General features: G+C 28.5%; 2 protein-coding genes across 2 annotated transcripts; both read right to left on the reverse strand.

Annotated features, from left to right (window-relative positions):
- Nucleotides 1–14380: 14380 nt before the first annotated feature.
- On the reverse strand, nucleotides 14381–18096 carry LOC114169456. The gene is made up of 4 exons (XM_028054610.1): nucleotides 18070–18096; nucleotides 15567–15624; nucleotides 14736–14776; nucleotides 14381–14653 (listed from the first exon to the last, which is right to left on the reverse strand). The coding sequence occupies exons 1-4, from the start codon at nucleotides 18094–18096 to the stop codon at nucleotides 14381–14383; spliced, it is 399 nt and encodes a 132-aa protein (XP_027910411.1).
- LOC114170657 (MLP-like protein 28) lies at nucleotides 18002–18740 on the reverse strand. Its single transcript, XM_028056180.1, has 2 exons — nucleotides 18493–18740; nucleotides 18002–18399 (listed from the first exon to the last, which is right to left on the reverse strand). Exons 1-2 carry the CDS (start codon nucleotides 18677–18679, stop codon nucleotides 18107–18109), a joined length of 480 nt encoding a protein of 159 aa, XP_027911981.1. The 5' UTR covers nucleotides 18680–18740; the 3' UTR covers nucleotides 18002–18106.
- Nucleotides 18741–20005: the final 1265 nt, after the last annotated feature.

The following is a 20005-nucleotide window of genomic DNA, read 5'->3' on the forward strand; positions in this document are numbered from 1 at the left end:
CCCTATTTATGGTTAAGAGCATATACATGTTATGATATTGTTAACTTATTGGCAAATGTACCAATTCGTTTCAAGTAGTAAAATGGTAGTCCAAGTGTCGTTTTCCCAAGGGATTTGTGTTTGTTAATCTACTTGTGATTATTTACTAGTTTTAGCAATTGTGAAAAACATTTTTAATTCAATGTAAAATAAAGCATGCAAAATTATAAAAATGAAGATGTGATTCGGTAAAAGGCATCATTAGGACTGGATTTCATGAATCAACGTAATGCAACACTACACAATATAAACATCTCTACGTACTCACATTCATGTTAAAAGCACACTTACTCTAATCCCTTAGAAGCAAGTTCTAAATCATATGTTAAAACTCAAATTCCTTAGCCATTTTAGCATACAATTTGCATTAAGATCACATTTCTAGAATGACCAAGAGATAATGTCTATTCCTAGATCATAACTCTTGGGATGTTCTATCCATGTCTAGTTCCAAATTCATTTTCCAATGATTTAGTAACAATAAATAACATGATATTCCTATCTTACACATTAATAATCAAGATAGAACAATTGAATACGAAGGAGATTATATTGCATAGGAAAAGTCACATAGTGTATGAATTCATTACATCCAATCCTAATGAAAATAGAGATTAGCTACTCCTAATCATCTAGAACATACGGATTTGATGAATTCGCACAAATAGATGGAAGAATTCGCTGTAATTTCATCCATAAGGTGCCCTTGACCGAAGCTTTAGAGTTTTTCTGCGTTTCCACAACAAAAGAACTAACTCTTTTCCTTTGATTCTCGAAACTTAACCAACCAGAACTGTTTGCTCGCTGGGTGAGCCCTATCTCTCGCTGGGAGAAAGATCACTAAACTGCCACACAACTGCTATGTCTCGTTAGGCGAGATAGACTTCTCGCTAGGCGAGTGGGGGGGCTCTAGCTGGGCGAGATGGTCTTGACAGACAACTTTGTAGTCTTCCATTTTCCTATACAATTACCTATACAATAATCTAAGAAAAGAAAAATACTTCTAACTAAACAAAACACAAAATACTAATAAACTACCTAAGAAATAAACACCAAACACATGAAATAAAGACAAATAAGAGAGGTTAATAAGCTTAAATACCAAGTATTTATCAAGCTTATAAGATATATTGAATGTGTAGATGCTAGCAATATTCTAATTTGATGAATGGGCCAAATTATGAATATTGAGATTAAGTAAGTAATTGATAGAAGTTACATAAAGGGTTATGGTCCCCATCTGTGAGCACGTTGCGTATTTATTCCTGCTCCTTTCTCTCCCTCCGATCAGAAGAGAAAATCGGAGGAACCTTCAGGTGCTCTATAGTTGGAAGACCAAGTACCATCTTTTCCATCTACTGTTCCTATTAATAAGGTACGCTTTTGCTTCTAGTCTTTTGAGGGTTTGGGAACTGTTTAATTATTTAGAGGGTTTATTATTTTGATGTTTTCATAAACCAACATATCATGCCACAAGAATTCCGATTTGAGACATGATTTTATTCTTTATTGGGTTTGGCAAGGGCTAGAGCAGAACCCTAAAGCTGGGGTTTCCTCCATGAAACCAGGTGAAACAAAGCAAGAGAATCACCGTAATAGGAGGGAAAAAACCAAAATCGAAGAGTGGAAGAAGAAAACAAGTAAGATCTGAAACTGTTTGTTCATTGATTAAGAGCAAAGAAAAATCCCTTTGTGTTTACAAGAGAAAAACATGCATCTTACAGGAGAAAGGAAACCTATCTTAAATAGGTTTCAAACTAACAGAAGATAACCACAAAACGGTTACCTTAACTAACTCTAACCTACTTTAACATCCCCCTCAAGTCGGACTATGGATGTTCAGTAGTCCAAGCTAGGAGGTGATGGTGTGATACTAATGCCGATGAAGAACCTTGGTGAAGCCGTTGGCAAGTTGCTCTTCAGAATGGATGGGAAGGAGACGAAACAGATTAGCTTGCACCTTTTCATGAACAACGTGGCAGCCGATGTGAAGGTGCTTTGGGCACTTATGGAAGCTCTAGTTGTGAGCGATGTGGTGAGCGGATTTGTTGTCACAAAATAGGACAACAGTGTGGGTTGGTTGGATGTGGAGATCGTGAAGGAGATAACTACAACATTGGATCTCGCAGGCTGTAGTGGCAAGGGCACGATATTCTGCTTTTGTAGACGACCTAGAATCAATTTCTTGCTTCTTGGATTTGCAAGACATAAGAGAGGAACCTAGGAAAATGTAGAATTCGGTGGTGGATTTCCTTGTGTATGGGCATGTCAGAATCACTGAAACCTTTCAGTTGAATGTTGTTGTCAAAAACAAAGAACAACCCCTATGAAGGGTTGGTCTTGATGTACCGTAGGATGTGCTGAACATCAGAGTAATGGTTGACATTAGGAGCCTACATAAATTGGCTAAGAAGGTGAATGAAAAAACATAGGTCAGGTCTAGTATTAGTGAGATATAGAAGCTTCCCTATGAGTCTTCTATAGATGGTAGGTTCTTTTAGAGGTTCAACAACAGCATCATATAGAGCTTTTGTGTCTTTAAGGTAGGGGGTTGAGCATAGTTTGCAACCCAACATTCCAGTGTGACTCAAAATATCAAGAGCATACTTACATTGCATAGGTGTATGCCTTTCTTAGATTTTGCAACTTCAAACCCGAGGAAGTATTTGAGATTTCCTAGATTCTTTATCTTAAAGGCTTTGTGTAGGAGAGCTTTGATGTGTTCAATAGTCCCCAAAGAGTTTCCTATTAAAATGACATCATCTACATATACAAGGATAGTTATAAAACTACCAGATTTATTCTGTATAAAGAGAGAGTGGTCAGATTGAGATTGAGTGAAACCAATAGAAATTAGAAAGGATGAGAGTTTGTCAAACCATTGTCTATTGGCTTATTTTAGCCCATGGAGTGATTTTCTCAGTCTACATACACGTCTATGTGTCTCTAGGCCTGGTGGATGAGTCATATATACTTCCTCATTTAGATCTCCATGAAGAAAGGTATCGTCTACATCTAATTGATGTAAATGCCAGTTTTTGGTTGCTGCAAGAGCAAGAAGGAGCTAACAGTTGTCAATTTTGCAACTGGTGAAAAAGTGTCTAAGAAGTCTATCCCTTTGAGTTGGGTGTATCCCTTTGCCGCTAGTCTTGTCTTGTGTTTGACTTTATATACCCATTTGCAGCCTATAGTAGTCTTTCCATTTGGCAATTGAGTCAAATCCCGGGTTTTATTGATTTGTAAGGCTTAGATTTCGTCTTCCATGACCTTGATCCATTCAAGCTGAGTGCAAGCTTCAACATAAGATTATGGTTCATTAGTAAAGGAAATGGCAAGAGTGAAATTTAGTTGTATTTCAGATAAAGAATGGTAGGAAAGAACAATTGATATGGGATACAGAGTTTTGAGATTATTTTTGAAGTGTACAGAATTGTGAATAGAGTCAGAACAATTGACTTGATGATGATAATATTTAAGAGAGTTTGGAATGCGTCTGGCTCTTTCAGACCTTCTGATCTGAGTGGCGTTTGTGGTGATCTCTAAGGGTTGCTTAGAAGCATTGGCAGGATTACTCTCAACATGTATGTCAAAATCAGTTTGGTCAGTAGAAACAATATCATTCTCAATGCTAATGTAGTCATAAAAATCAATGTTGTTGGGTTCACTGTTTCCAGTTTGGTTTGTGCCTTCACTATTTTTGTAAGGAAAAATGTTTTCATAAAAGAAAACATTTATATTTACGAAAATTTCTCTAGTCTTAATATCTAAGACTATGTAGCCCTTAATGCCAGTTTCATATCTAATGAAAACACCTTTTCTAGCCCTAGCATCAAACCTGGTCCCATTATTTTCCAAAGTAGAAGCATAACAAAGACAACCAAAAACCTTTAGATCAAGAAAAGTAGGGGGTTCATTATGAATGATTTCATATAGACACTTGTTTTTCGAAATAGGAGTAGGCAATTTATTAATTAAATGAATGGCATGAGTGATAGCATATGTCCAATAGGATTTAGGCAAGTTAGATTGAAATATTAGACTACGGGCCACATTTAAAATGTGCCGATGTTTTCGCTCAACAATGACATTCTGTTGTGGGGTTTCCACACAACTACGCTGATGAGTGATGCCATTTTCATGGTAAAAATTAACACAGTTAAACTCAGGCTCATTATCAGACCTTATGATTTTAACAATTTTCCCATACTGGTATTTAACATAGGCAATAAAATTCCACAGTAAAGTCCTAGCTTCACCTTTTGAATGTATCATAAAAGCCCAAATATGTCTATTAAGGTCATCAACAATTCTTAGGAAATTTTTGTGACCATGGATAAATATAATAGACATGGGACCTTATATATCTGCATGTATAAGGTCAAAAACAACAGTAGAAGTAGTAGAGTTGTGAGAAAAAGGAAGTTTCTAATGCTTAGCATGATGACATATATCATAGGTAGTTTTATTCAAAAATTGTATCCTAGTCCAAAGTGCCACAAATCAATATTGTTCTTGATACAGTTTAGAGCTACATTAGGAAAAACAAAATCCTTATGATTGGTAATAAGAGTTTGCAGATAGTAAAGACCATTAATGAACTTAGCATGTCCAATCATCCTCAAGGTAGAATTGCTTTGAATTTGGCATGTCTTGATAGAGAAAGTTAGAACACAATTCAAGTCCTTAATCAAGGTTTGGACATATATCAATTTAAAAGTAAAATCAGGGATATAGAGAACATTAAAGATAATCAAATTTTCTGAAAATTGCACTAGTCCAGCAAAGTGTGCAGTAATAATGGAAGAATTAGGTAATTTTATGCATATAGGCTTGATTCTGTGAAAGGTAACAAAATGATCTTTGGTGTATGTGACATGGTCAGTAGCACCAGCGTCAAGAATCCATAAATGTTTACCTTGTTAGGCAACATGATTATTCACATCAGAATCCTTTCTCTGTAGTTGATTAACATTGTGTCCTGGTTTGTCTGTGTGCTCAATGATTTGAATGAGTTTTTGTATCTGCTCAAGAGTGAATCTAGCATAATCAAGTTTAGCATTCTGAGTCACATTTTGTGTGGAATCCTCTTTGATGTTAAGATTGCATGCAGATTGATTGTTGCCTTCCTTATCTTGGTTAGCAAGATCTTGTCTTTGTTTGATCCAGGGTGGATACCCATGTTTGGAGTAACATTCGTCAATTGTGTGGTTCATCTTATGGCAATAGGAACATTATTTTCCAACATTGGGATTTCTCCCTCTCCCTCTATTTTGTCCTCTCTAGCCATTTCCACGTCCCTGCGGTCTCCAACTACCATGTTCAGACTACTTGTAGCCACTTTGATCCTGTTGTCTCCAACCATTCTATCTATCAGCAACATTAACAACAGTCTTATTTTCATTGTTGTATCCAGGATTCCCAATAATCTATCTTTCTTGTTGTATTATAAGGGAGAAAACACAATTGATGTTAGGGAGAGGTTCCATCAACAATATTTGAGTCCTCACATGATTATAGTTATCATTCAATCCTTTCAAGAAGGAAATTACATACTCTACTTCCCTGTATTTCACAAAAATTCTGGAAAGATCACATTTGCATTGAATATCGCAATTGCATTGTGGTATGGGTCTCAAAGAGTCCAATTCCTCCCATAGAATCTTCAAATCTGTGAAAAATTGAGTGATGTTCCTTTCACCTTGACGAATGGAGTGGATTTCTTACAATAGGTCAGAGATTTTGAAATAATCTCCCTTAGAAAATCTCTCTTTTAACTCTTCCCAAAGGTCCTTGGCGCTCTTAACGTAAATCACACTCTCAACTATGTGTAGATAAAGTCTTAGTGATCGAAGATAGAACCATCATGTTGGCTATTTCTCATGCATCATACATTGGATCCTTCCTATTAGGAACCTTGATACTGCCATCCACAAATTTAATCATGTTTTTGGAGACAAGACCACGTTTCAAACTTCTGCTCCAAAAAGAGTAATTTGTCTCATTGAGCAGCTGACTAACAAGAACTAAACCAAGGTTTTCTCCTGTATGTAGATAGTAGGGACTGCAAGGATTTAAAATCTGATATGCTACCTTTTTTGTGTGCAGAATCTTGATCTTTGTAACTATTGTCTGCCATTGTTCAAGAAAGCAACAAGATTGCAAGAAGGTGAAAGAGAAAGCAACGAAAACCAAGGTAGGTCATGCACCTGATGCCATATTGGGTTTGGTAGGGGCTCAAGCAGAACCCTAAAGCTGGGGTTTCCTTCATGAAACTAGGTGAAACAGAGCGAGAGAATCACTGCAATAGGAAGGAAAAAACCAGAATCGAAGAGTGAAAGAAGAAAACAGGTAAGATCTGAAATTGTTTGTTCATTGATTGAGAATAGAGAAATACTCCTCTTTGTTTACAAGAGAAAAACATGCATCTTACGAAAGGAAACCTATCTTAAATAGGTTTCAAACTAACAGAAGGTAACCACAAAACGATTACCTTAACTAACCCTAACCTACTCTAACATTCTTAAAGAATATATGAAAGAACTCAAGGAATAATATTAATTAAAAATGACGTGAAATTATTAGATTTTATTAGATATATAGACAGTTAATTTATAAAACAAAAAAGTCAAAGGAAAGAGATTTTTTCAAAATTAATATTAATATTAATTCTTTCTTTAATAATAAATACATATAATTATCACAATAACTATATGTTTAATTATTTATTAACCGAGTTTAAATAAAAGTAATGAAATTAATTTTTTTTTGTATTAGTATTAGTTTTTTATTGAACTAAAAAGTGAAATATTTTAGTACTTATTAAAGCTAACTATATTTTGACCCTAATCTTACTAGAAAAACATTTACTAATTGAAGGTGTAAGTGTGATTCATTTATTAAACATCGAAAATCCCTAATTTCCAAACTTTCATCCACGATTCTTATACAACTCTCACCGTAAAGTTGATTTTATTTACAAAAGAATTATCATAGTTTTTTCAGTATCATTGGAAAGCGTTGTATAACTCCTTTTGTATTAGTGTACTTAATATGTATTTAACCTTTAAATTGCTTCTTAACAAGGTGTAGTGTTTTTGAACTATAATCGATTTAAAGGTTATTTACATCCACGATTATAGTTCCATTAGCCACACAAACTGCACAAGACATTGTAAATAATAGAAAATCCTATGATGTAGATGTTAACTATTTTTTTCATCCTTGTCATATGTGTGAATTTTTTCTATCAGTAAATAAACAAAGTATTTAAAAATAAGGCCAGCTAAATACAAATATAATCGTATAAGACGAGGCAATTTACTGACTTTAAATTATCTGTTGAGTTTTTAATATTTTAAAATTAATAATATTGATATATTAAAAAAATTAATGTATTTTAAAACATTAAAATTATAGTACATAAATATATTTTAAAAACTCAAAAAAAAAAAATAACACATAACATAACATAGTATCTAGATTAATTAATGATAATGATTTAATTTTCCTCGCCACATAAGGGCACTAGCCTTCTCCATATACTTTTTAATGAAAACATATCAATTTATTACACTAAATGAAACCATCCAAAACCCTTACTATCAAGAGGAAACATTAATGATGACGACATGTGTGGTTATCAGAAGCCTACTTCTTAATAATTTTAATGAAATTCATCAAATCGATGACATATTCTAATAAAAGAGATCAGAACACAATGTGGCTGTGCTCGAGTCTTTCGATAAGGGATGCATCTATATATAACAAATTAACATCACTTTTAATTCAAAATTTTAAAACTATTAATTTTGATCTAATGATGCTTAACTTTTTTTCTTACTCTCTCTCAGTGCGCCTTGTGCTTTTATTAGCAAATTGTAAATAGTTAGCAACTTTATCATATAAACCCTTAGTCAGAAAATTCACGCATTTATGCACTACAAATTGATTCGGTGCTGATAAAAAAAAAAGAAAAATTGATTTGGTGGTGCGGTTTTCGGTGGTTCTTTCGGTTTCTCAACACCCTTATCTTGAAAACATTGAGGTAAGAGAAACCAAATCTACCATTTATTTTATAAGATAAGGACGAATTTAAACCACTTGTAGTCCTTTTCTTTTTCTGTTTGTTCTCTCTATTAAATCTAAAATTTCATAAAATATTATATGATGTGATTTGTTTTTATGTTTCTATTTGTTCCCTCCATATTTAAGTTTATGTTCGATATCATGTATGTTAATTACTAGTATTTTTATCCGTGCAACGTACGGATATCGAATTTTAAAATTAAAAATTACAGTATATTTATTAAATTAATTTGAAATTATAAAAATTTAATATAAATTTTATTTTATAAAATTCAATAATAATATTTTAATTGATTTTATAATAAAAATGTATTTAAGTTATTTATATATATTTTTAATAAAATGTATTATATATAATTATTTTAAATAATATATTAAGATTTAGATAATTAAAATTAAGAAATCAAATTTAATTTTGAATGAAATATTGAGTAAAAAATGTAGAAAAATATAATAATTGTTTCTCTAATAATAAAAATGATGGACAATATAGAGATTGTTGAGTAGACTTAATAAAGATACAAACATTAGACGATACAAAAAATGTGAAGAGTAAGCGATATAAAGCTACAAATGATAGATCGTGCATATAAATGTAATATTTAGTTAGTCAGATACTACTCAATCTCTTCAGATGTGTCAGTTTGGTACTCACTTTTAAAAATGTGTCAATCGAATCCCAACTTTTGAAAAAATGTCTTAATTAGGTTCCTTTCACTCTTGTAAGTCCTTTTAAATATCGATATCATTAATGGCGTTAATATTTTTTTCTCAAAGGGACCTGATTGAGACATATTTTCCAAAGTTAGGACCCAATTGACACCTTTGTAAAAGTGGGTATGAAACTGACATATCCAAACAAAAGTGAGTATTATCCGACTAATTACACCTAAATATAAATAGTAGATTCTTTAAAGATACAAATGTTAGACTGCAAACAAAATATAAATAGTAAACAATCAAAACTTACAAAATGTAGACTATGTAGACAATATAAATAGTACACTATGCAAAAATACAAAGGTTAGACATTGATAGACTCTTCTATTGAAGTCCTTTTTTTACAATTTTTTTGGATTTTGAATTTCAAATTTTAACTTTGCTCCCATATTTCATAGCTTTTAAAATTTAGAATTTAAATTCAAACTTTATTACTATATATTTTGAATTTCAAATTTGACAATATATATCCTAATTTAGAAAAAAAATATTGAAATCGACATTATTAGTGATTTTTATATCTTTACAAATTTTAAGAATGTATAATTTTAACTTGTAATGATATACCAATGTCTATGTTATAAAAATTAATTTTTAAATTATTGTTTAAGTTTGTGTAAAATGTCAAAAAATATGTGAAAAATATTTAAAAATTCATATTTAAATTTTACAATTATTTATTTATTATTTTACATTATATTTTAATTATTTTTACTATTATTATTATATTAGGACTAATATGTTAATATATTATTATATTATTAAGAACCATAGATCTTTTGTTCCTAAATATTATATTACTTGTTTATTTTCTATATCATATTTTTAACTTTTATTGTTTTTAATTGTGAATATTAATGTATTTTCATTAAATTTTTTTAATTTATCATTTTTTCATATTTTGATAATATATAAAATACGAACATTTCTTATAAGTTAAAAATATTTGAAAGTTGTTTAGAGACATTATAAGAATCTATTGAAAAACCTACGCTATTTTACACTTTTTTTTAATGTTAAAATTTAAATTTTATTGGTATATTTTTTGTTTAATTAATCAAATAGTACCACTTTCATTCTAAAGTTTCAGTTTGGTAATTGCTTTTAGAGAAAATGTTACTGTATATACTTCGAATTCCAATTTTCACAATATATGAATTTTAATCTTGCAATAATATTGAAATTGAAATAGTTAATTATTTCCATATCTTTAAAAGTTTAAAAAAATTATAATTTATAATTTTTACCTTATATTTTAATTATATTAATATTATTATATTTATATTTACATTGTTACATATTATTATATTTTATAATATATTATTATATCATGGGTCATCAAATTTTTTGAATATTTGAATTTATATATTTTTATCAGAAATATTCAAGTATTTATTACAAAAATTAACTTTTTGTATATATTTTTCATTTTAAATGTTAAATTTAATTTTTTTTATCACATTCTATTTCTTTTACTGTCCGTTATGATTTCAAATTTGAATCCAAAATTTATTAATATTATTATATGTATTATGATTAATTTTTCAAAAACGATATTATTTTCAATGAATTAATTTTGAAATTTATTCTAAAAACACACGGAAGGAATATATTACCTAATATTATCTACTGCTTGATGTTTACAAAAATCAACTATAAGAAAAGTTCAGTTTCGAAGGACATTAAATGAAAAAAAAATAGTTTCCAATGTAAATTCAATGTAACGTAATATTATATAAAAATATAAAATGATAATATTACATTAATCCTACATAAATATAAATTTATTCTTAAATTAATATTTAAATTTAATCATAAATTGATATAAAGTTAAGAATACAACCATAATCAGTATTATTAGATCAATCAGTTTTCAAACACGTTAATAGAAGAAGATTTTGGTTTCCAATGCAATATTTTAAAACCATAATTGATATAAAGTTAAGAATACAACCATAATAAGTAATATTAGATCAATCGGTTTTCAAGCATATTAATAGAAGAAGATTTTACATTTTGTATTAATCATTAGCGATAAATAAAGAAGCATATAACATCTCAAAAAACAACATGATGATATAAAATTTTTATATTTTTTATATACTTAAAATTGATAAATAATATTTTTCGTGAATGTCTTAAACTCTAATTATGTGTTTGATTGATACTTCATGATTCATTGAGTCCCACAAATCATGATTGTTGTTGTTCATAATAAATAGTCATAATTCAAAATGAAAAATTCTTGGAAGACAAAAATTTTTCCATTTATTCTGTATATTTTTTACATTTATATTGAAAGACGTAAGTGTTAATTTATAAAGTTTATTCAATAAGCTACGTTAAAATTTAAGAAGATTTTTGAAAATTGTATAAAGCTCTCTTAAAAAGGTAGGTGGATTTTTAAAATATTTTTCATTTAAAATTTTAATACAATAAATTCATATATAACATTGCAATGAGAAACACAAAAAGTTGTTGGTTTCTAATATTTAATGTTATTTAATGAGAAAGACATTCATCTTTGAGAAGCCGTAAAAATATATCTTGGAAGTAGGTTGGAAGAAACTGAAAAGTTCTTTAAGAGGTTGAAAAAATATAGCTTGGAAGTAGTGTTGGAAAAAACTGGAAAATTGTTTTAATTCTTAACATCTTTATATTTTTGGAAGATGAAAAGTAGATTTTGAAAAATATAAATATATTTTTCAGTAAGCTAGGTAAAAAAAACAAAGTCTTAATTTTTAATTTGGTAATTAAATATATTTAAGGTAACTAATTTAAAGAAACTATTAACTGATCAGATTTTAAGAAAAGTGTAATATGTAATGACTATTTTTAAAATAAATTAATAAAATACATAATTTTTCTGTAGAAGAGGAGAAAATATTAATACTTATATAAAAAATATTTGTTAGTTATAAATCTTTCTTCTACTTTGAATTTTTTAAAAGTCTATGTTATCATTAATGAGACAAATTCATGGAGTCAAAACTTTATTTTAATTTTGTTTGTTCAAAAATTTAAAAACTTGGATTATGCCTTTATAATTTGTATTTATTATAAAAATAAAATGTAGTTTATGATTTGCATTTACTTCACTATAAAAATTCTGAAATAGTAAATATTATTTTATCAAATAAGATTTAATATTATATTTTAAAGTATTCACTCTCGATTTTACAAAACATTTCAGTCATGTAATATTCGTAAATTTCACACAAAATCCTAATTAATTTATTATATTACGTTCTTTAATTAGATTTATTTTATAAAAATTAGCTACCATCTCCAAGAAACTTTGTAAAAGTTTCTAAAGTTGTTATTTTATCATATTTACTTCAAAATATTAATTATGAAGACCACCAATGATGTATATTTTGGGACAATGCCATTAGAACTCAAAACAATATTGTTAGCTTTGCAATTGTATATAATTATATATTAGATTATATACTATTAGAGATTTTGGTCATTCAAAATGACTTTTACTCTATGGGAATGTGAGAAGATTTTTGGACCCCGTATAAAAGTTTTTCAAGAAGGTATGTAGATTTTTTAAAATATTTTCCATTTAAAATTATAATACAATAAATTCAAATATAACATTGTATTGAGACACTAAAAAAGTTGTTGGTTTCTTCATAATTAATGCTAATTTAAATTGATTATAAAAATGTGTTAGAAGAGACAAATTTTTATATTGAAAGTAGTGTTGAAAGAAACTGGAAATTTGTTTTTATTCTCCTAAACATCTTTTAATTTCTGGAAGATGAAAAGTATTTTTTGAAAAGTATTAAAAGCATATCTAGCAAGCCAAGTAAAAAAAAGTTTTAATTTTTAATTTGGTAAATAAATGTATTTAAAGTAAATAATTTTATTTGCATTTTTTATTAATAAGAAATTATTAATTAATCAGATTCAAAAAACTGTAATATGTAATATTATTTTTAAAACAAAAATTAAAAAAATAACTAATTTTGTCTATAAAAAAGGAGAAACTATTAATATTTATATAAAAATATTTGGTAGTTATCATTATGTATTCTTTTAATTTTAAATTATAAATATTTTTTGTACTCTGAAATTTTTAAGATGTGGGACTGGAATGAGGAAGCAAACAAATATATTTCATTCATGGATTTAACTTATTAAACTTTAATAAATATTTATTGAAGCATGAGTTTTATTTTAATTTTGTTTGTTGAAAAATTTAGAAAATTTAGATTTTACCTCGATTTGCATTTATTTTAAAAATAAATTGTAACTTATGATTTCCATTTACTTCACTATTATAATTCTTAAACAGTAAATATTATTATATCAAATAACATGAAAATTATATTTGAAAGTATTCACTCTCAAAACTACGAAATATTTCAGTAAATATCGTGTAATATTTTGTAAATTCCACACCAAATCCTAATTAATTTATTGTATTACCATTTTTAGTTTAATTTATTTTAAAAACAATAGTTACTTTCTCTAAAAAACTTTGTAAAGGTTCCTAAAATGTCATCTTATGACACTTACTGCTCCAAAACATTAATTATGAAGACCACCAATTATGTTTTTTTGGGACATGACACTCTCTTACTATAATAAATGAATGTTGTATATTCCAATACATGTCTGGAAATCTGATCTACACATATGAACCCATATGAGTATCCTTGAAAGAAGATAAGTTGTAAATTGTAGACGTAGCAGCGTTCTTTGAGTGTGAAGAGAGGTACCAGTAATCAAAGCGTGTTAGTGATAATAATATTACCTAGAGCAATCATGATTATCGTCTTGAGAAGTGTTGATAACTCTGGACAGTGCAATTACTTTTATCTTGAGAAGTGAAAACCATAATGAAGAGAAATTTAAAAAAATGAAACGCTCCTTGGTTGGCGATTTAGTATTTAATATTGGAATATGAAAACATTTAATAATTAGAACGTGTAGCAGATTAATCCTCATTATCTCGAGCAGTGCGAAATTTAATGCATTTGAATATTGATTGACACGTTGTCATCATTATCTCGAGCAGTGCAAAATTTAATGCATTTGAATACTGATTGACATGTTGATTTGGAGATAATTCGAACCATTTTTTTGGAGGCGTTGGAATACAAAAAGTTTTTTAAACAGTCATTTTAAATTTATTTTTCCATAAAAATTGATCTTAAATTCTTCTGACTATGAAAATGGTGAAAAATATTTTAATTATTTTATAACTTATATTATTTTAATAATAATAATTAATAAGTAATAGTTATTGTATTTCACTGACTTTTAAATTTCCAATTTATATGAAATGGTAATTAATGTTAATTAATTCAATTTCTAATTAAAACTAATTTATATTGACTAAAATGAAGTCGAACAAAATCTAATACAAAAAAGGAAAATAAATATAATAAAAGAGAATAAAATATAACTTTTATATTGAGATATATAATAACTGCATACAAAATAAGAGTCCAATTGAAAACTTCTTATATATTGATATATATAAGAAGTTCAAACAAAATTACATACAAAATTTTCAACTTTAATACCAAAAAAATTGATAAAGAACTTTGATATCTCTGCTTGTTCTTTCACTTTCAATTTCAAAAAACAATTCAGGGTGATCCTCTGCAGAGAGTTGATGATCTCCATAGAAAGATCTTAGTTGGTTCCAACCTTGGGTAATCATTGGAGTGTGAATATCCATGTTGTAAGTAACATGGTGAACATTACTTTGGTAATCAACAACAATCCATTTAGTAGCAAGGTCCTTCCAACAACGTATTATGAACACTCGGTCGACGTGTCCAAAGTCCTTAAAAGATTAGCAAGTTAAGAATAAAGAAATAAATAAATATAAATAACAAAAATAAATGAGTTTGAATCAAAAAATATACCTGGTCTTTCAAAAACATAGAAATGAATCTGCCAACCATTTCTGAAAAAAGTATGGATTTTGTGGTGTGGGCATGGATTCCATTGCAGGAGAATAGGTTGGTGATGAAGTAAAATTATAAGAGAAGAAAATGGATAACAGTAGAAAAATCAGATGTCTGACTTTGAATTGGTAAACATAGGGAATATATATATATATATAAAGAATAGGAGAAATCATAGCTGTTGGAAGTATCCGTACATACTGGACAGTCTGAACTTGTAAAAGTACAGGATAATAAATACGAATTAAAAAATAATACGTTAAAAAAAAGAATTATGAAGCGTCGTAAAAGTATAAGAAGAATTATTTAATGTAATTTACTAATGTTGATTTTTTTCAGGAAGGGGTATTTAATATTGGAATAGAGTAAAGTTTAATAATTATAACGTGTGGCAGATGATGGAGCAGTTTATTCATCATTATCTCGAGCAGTGCGAAATTTAATGCGTTTGAATACTGATTGACAGGTTGATTTGGAAAAAATTCGAAGCAGTATTTGAAGGGGTTGGAATACAAAACGTTTTGTAAACGAAATGGTTTTGATGGAGTAAACGGTGATTGGAAAAATGTGAAGAACTCTTTGAAAAATGTCCGAATAAAGTCAAAAATTAGGTAAAAATAAAGAGATTTGGTGATACAGTGCATTATTAAAAAATACCATTAACGAAAAAAAATGACATAAACAGAGTTTAAGGTAGAAAAATGAAGAAGATGAAGGGTTTGCTTGTAAAAGGTGGAAAAATACAGATAAATTGGTAAAGAAAAAGGTATTTTGATACAAATTACTTACCAGTTAAGTTGTAAAGCGAAAAAGACTCGTGCATGACTTTGAAATCTTGATTTGAAGCCTGTATCCAGAAGAAAAACAGTTAGATCAAGGTAGATAAACGGAAAAAATAGTTAGATTAACTCTTTTTGGTGTAGAACTTTGAAAAAATATAGTGTATGATGAACTCTTTGAAAAATGTCCAAATAAAAACGTAAATCGGGTAACAATAAGGAGATCTGCTGATAGAATGCATTATTAAAAAAATACCATGAACGAAAAAAAAATGACATCAAGAGAGTTGAAGGTAGAAAAATGAAGAAGATGAACGGGTTGCTTGTAAAAGGTGGAAAAATACAGATAAATTGGTAAATAAAAAGGTAGATTTTGATACAAATTACTTACCAATTAAGTTGTATAGCGAAAAGACTCTTGAATCAGTTTGAAATCTTGATTTGAAGCCTGTAAACAGAAGAAAAATATAAGAAACAGTTAGATCAAAGTACATAAACGCCAAAAATAGTTAGATAAATTTTTTTTTATAAACCTGATGTTAAATCTGTCGCAGTGAACCATATTAGACATGTAGCAATCCTAGAAAATACCCTCATCGGAAAAAAATAGTTAGATCTGAGAAAATAAAAGAAGAATATGAGTTGTTCGCTTGAGAAAGGTCAAAATGAAAACGAAATCTGCGTAATAAAACCATATGTCTCAGTGAACCATATTAGTTCTGTACAAAAACGAAACAAATAGTTAGATCTGACAAAATATAAGAAGAAAATGAGTTGTTTGGTTGAGAAAACTCAAAATAAAATCGACTTCTGGGTTTAAACCTGTAAAAAAACGCATAAAAAAGTTAGATCTGACAAAATATAAGAAAAATAGATGTTCGCTTGAGAAAACTCAAAATAAAAACGACTTTTGGGTTTAAACCTGTAAAAAAACGCATGAAAAAGATAGATCTGACAAAAAATAAGAAGAAAATGAGTTGTTCGCTTTAGAAAACTCAAAATAAAATCGATTTCTATGTTCTTACCTGTAAAAAAGCGCATGAAAAAAGTTAGATCTGACAAAATATAAGAAGAAAATGAGATGCTTGCTTGAGAAAAATCAAAATAAATACGACTTCTGGGTTTAAACCTGTAAAAAAACGCATGAAAAAGTTAGATCTGACAAATATAAGAAGAAAAATAGATATCCACAAAAAAATGAACAGATGAACGACAAATCTCAGATGCATGTCTTTGTAAGCGTCAGTTGAAGCCTGTAAAGAAAAAAAAATGATGAACAGAAGAAGATGAACAGAACAAAGCTCATCAAAAAATATAAACCATCTCCATAGTCGTTTTTTTGCAATTTAAAAACAACTCGATGAAAAGAAGAAGATGAACAGAAGAAGATGTTAGAGAAGAAGCTAAGAAAGGCAGAGAAATCATGATGAATGCGGAGAAACAAAGACAGAGAGAGAAAGAAGTGAGAAGGCGGTGCCCGAGAGAATGAGAAAGAGAGAGAAAGAAGGCGGTCGCAGAGAGAATGAGAAAGAGAGAGAAAGAATTGAGAAAGAGGAAGGTGAGAAGACTGAGGAAGAGAGAGAAAGAAGTTTTAATTAAAACTTTCGGTTTTCAATTTCTTTTCCATTTTTTTTTTCAGACTTCAAAATGCTGAGAAATTGACACATCAACGTTTTTACCTTTTGTAGATAAAAATTTGAATTGAGAAGTAGGTCAGATATATTATTCAATTGAAAATCTTGCATTTTGTTAGTTCCCAATTGTATATAGTATTAGATTAGATATGTATTGCTTTTTCTTTATATATGAATGTTTTGTCTTCAAAATTTTGTTAAAGATATTCTTTTATTGGTAAAAATATTGAATAATATGAGTGCCGTGATCCATATACAAAAAGTAATATATATATATATATATATATATATATATATATATATATATAATATTTCTTAGAGACTATGTCTTGTAAAAATCTCTTGAAATATTTTCTAAATATCGTATATTAAGAACAAGAAGTAATATTTTTAATCAAAGTGGAATTATATATAAGTATATATTTTTTCAAAATTTTATTCTAGATACATAATACTCTTTCTGTTTTTATTTTTAGGAGCCTAATTAGAAGTCATACTTGTTTATTTTCATAAATTTAATGTATAACATCTTTGCAATTAATTAATTATTTCCAGTCAGATATCATTAACTGAAAAGGTATACAAACAATTAAAAGATTAAAAAAGATAGTAAAGGTGGCAATGATAAGATTTAGAAAGAAATACAAACTTATAAGTAGCTGTAATAATAAATCAAATTAACAACTTTTAAAATTTGAAGGGGATGATGATATGTGATTTTGAGTATATTATAAATAGGAAAATATATAGAAGAGTATTATTAATCATTTCACGATCATAATTATAATTCAATGAAAAAAAAAAAAAAACAGACCAAAGATATCCTTTTTATTCAACCCACATCAAACTTCATACAGCAACTTAAGAGTTATTACATACATGAACGTTATCTTTGGCCACATCCATCTCTGAGTTCTTATTTTCTGGCATTTTTCTCATCAGCCTTGAGAAGATGAGCATCAACATCTTCAGTGAGATGGTCATAGAATTCCAAGTACATATATGGGGGCTGAACATCCTCACTCACCTTCTCATATTCAACACTCCATTTTATTGCACCACTTCCATCATCCTTCTCTATGGCTTCAAAGATTAGCTTATAGACCTTATATTTAGCATCAATGGCTTCACCAAAGATCTTGAATGCAATTCTTTTTTTCTGCTCATCAACGGATTCAATTCTTTCATGACATGTTTCTACCCTACCGTCTGTTGTTCAACAATAGTAATTAACCAAGATCGTTAATAAAAATATATTGTGAAAGAATATTTAAGCATAATTGAATTTAAAAAGTTAATTACCTACTGTATAAGTCCAGTGTTTGACCGAATCATTTGCACGCCAATCATCACCTTGATCGAGCCCGGCTCCATGAACATCACCAGAAACGTGTTGAATATGGTGGAGTTGGTTTCTCACCGTGTGGAACCATTTCTCTGCGGTTGCTTGAACCGGAAGTTCAGTGCTAATTTTTCCACTAAGTGACATTACGAAGAATTCAAGAAACAAATAATAGAGAAAATGAACGGGATGATAATGTGGAGAGGGGGTGAGAAACGTTCCTTAAATAGAACAATCTATTACAATTATCTACAAGTGACTAAATTTTTTCTTTATATTTATATTTAGATTTTTGATTCGTTTTGATTTTTTGATTTTTTTTAATTTAATTAAGTCTCTAATTTTATGAAAAATATTTAATGTGATCCTTTTTATTAAATTGTATTAAAATTTTGTTTAATTAAGTCTCTAATTCTTTCACATAATTTGGGTTAAATATGTTTTTGGTCCCTCAAGTTTCAGTGAATTTTGAAATTAGTCCCTCTTTGAAACTTTATACCAATTTAGTCCTTCATCTTTAGAAATGCGTGGATTTAGTCCTTTCTACCAAATTTTATGAAGTTTATTTGACATTTTAAACGCATTTTATGATCATATTTGAGTTAATATTGAAGCAAAAATGTGTCAAATGATGTAAATAATTCAAATACAATCATGAAATGTGCTTGAAACGTCAAATAAACTTAACAAAATTTGGTTAAAAGGACTAAATTCATGCATTTTTTAAGATGAAGGACTAAATTGGACAAAATTTTTGATGAGGAACTAATTTCAAATTTCGCTGAAACTTGAGGAACAAAAACAAATTTAACCCATATAATTTAGAAGGGTCACGTCTCAAAATTTTGTTTGTGAAGAAAAGAGTTATCTGTTTTTTTAAGGTGCCTCATGTGAAAATTAGTGATTTCAAGATAGAAAGACAATTTAGATTTTAACACGTTATATACTTAAATTGTTGACACGTTAAACCTCCTAATAATGTTATCAATTTAAGAGAATGCATCATATTGAATAGTTAAAAAAAGTTCAATTAAGTAAAAATAAATATAAGTATGGAAACAAATCAAATAGGTGAACAAATTTCCTAAGTTAAGTCTTAAAATTTCTAATAACAGTATAAGTTTTTAAATAAATGTAAATTTTATATTATAAGTCGATATAGTCGATATAATATTTATAAGGTTGAATCAGATTTAAAGTTTATTTTCGTTTAACTAATATCGTATCAATTAAATTCATCAAACTAATTACATATTCTAGTAAATTCATCAAACTTAAGAGATTTTAGGAAACAATGGGTGTGCTCCACTTCATCCATATTCTGTTGTTTCGTATCTATCTGTCTCTTTTCTTTCTCTCAGTGTGCCTTATATATAGTATTAATATTATCAGCAAATTGTAAATAGTTAGCAACTTTATCATACAAACCCTTAGCCAAAAAATTCATGCATTTATGTTCTACAACCCGATCAT

This window comes from Vigna unguiculata, chromosome 11 (assembly GCF_004118075.2).
Source record: "Vigna unguiculata cultivar IT97K-499-35 chromosome 11, ASM411807v1, whole genome shotgun sequence".
NCBI lineage: Eukaryota > Viridiplantae > Streptophyta > Magnoliopsida > Fabales > Fabaceae > Vigna > Vigna unguiculata.

What these genes read in the sequence shown, in the direction of transcription:
- LOC114169456 (XM_028054610.1), bottom strand. Translation starts at nt 18,096, where the DNA reads ATGGATGTGGCCAAAGATAACGTTCAT. An exon ending in TTCGCTTTACAACTTAACTG is followed by an intron (nt 14,777 to 15,566) that starts GTAAGTAATTTG and finishes TACTTTTTTCAG; the next exon opens with AAATGGTTGGCAGATTCATT. An exon ending in CTATGTTTTTGAAAGACCAG is followed by an intron (nt 14,654 to 14,735) that starts GTATATTTTTTG and finishes TAATCTTTTAAG; the next exon opens with GACTTTGGACACGTCGACCG.
- LOC114170657 (XM_028056180.1), bottom strand. Translation starts at nt 18,679, where the DNA reads ATGTCACTTAGTGGAAAAATTAGCACTGAACTTCCGGTTCAAGCAACC. An exon ending in ACACTGGACTTATACAGTAG is followed by an intron (nt 18,400 to 18,492) that starts GTAATTAACTTT and finishes GTTGAACAACAG; the next exon opens with ACGGTAGGGTAGAAACATGT.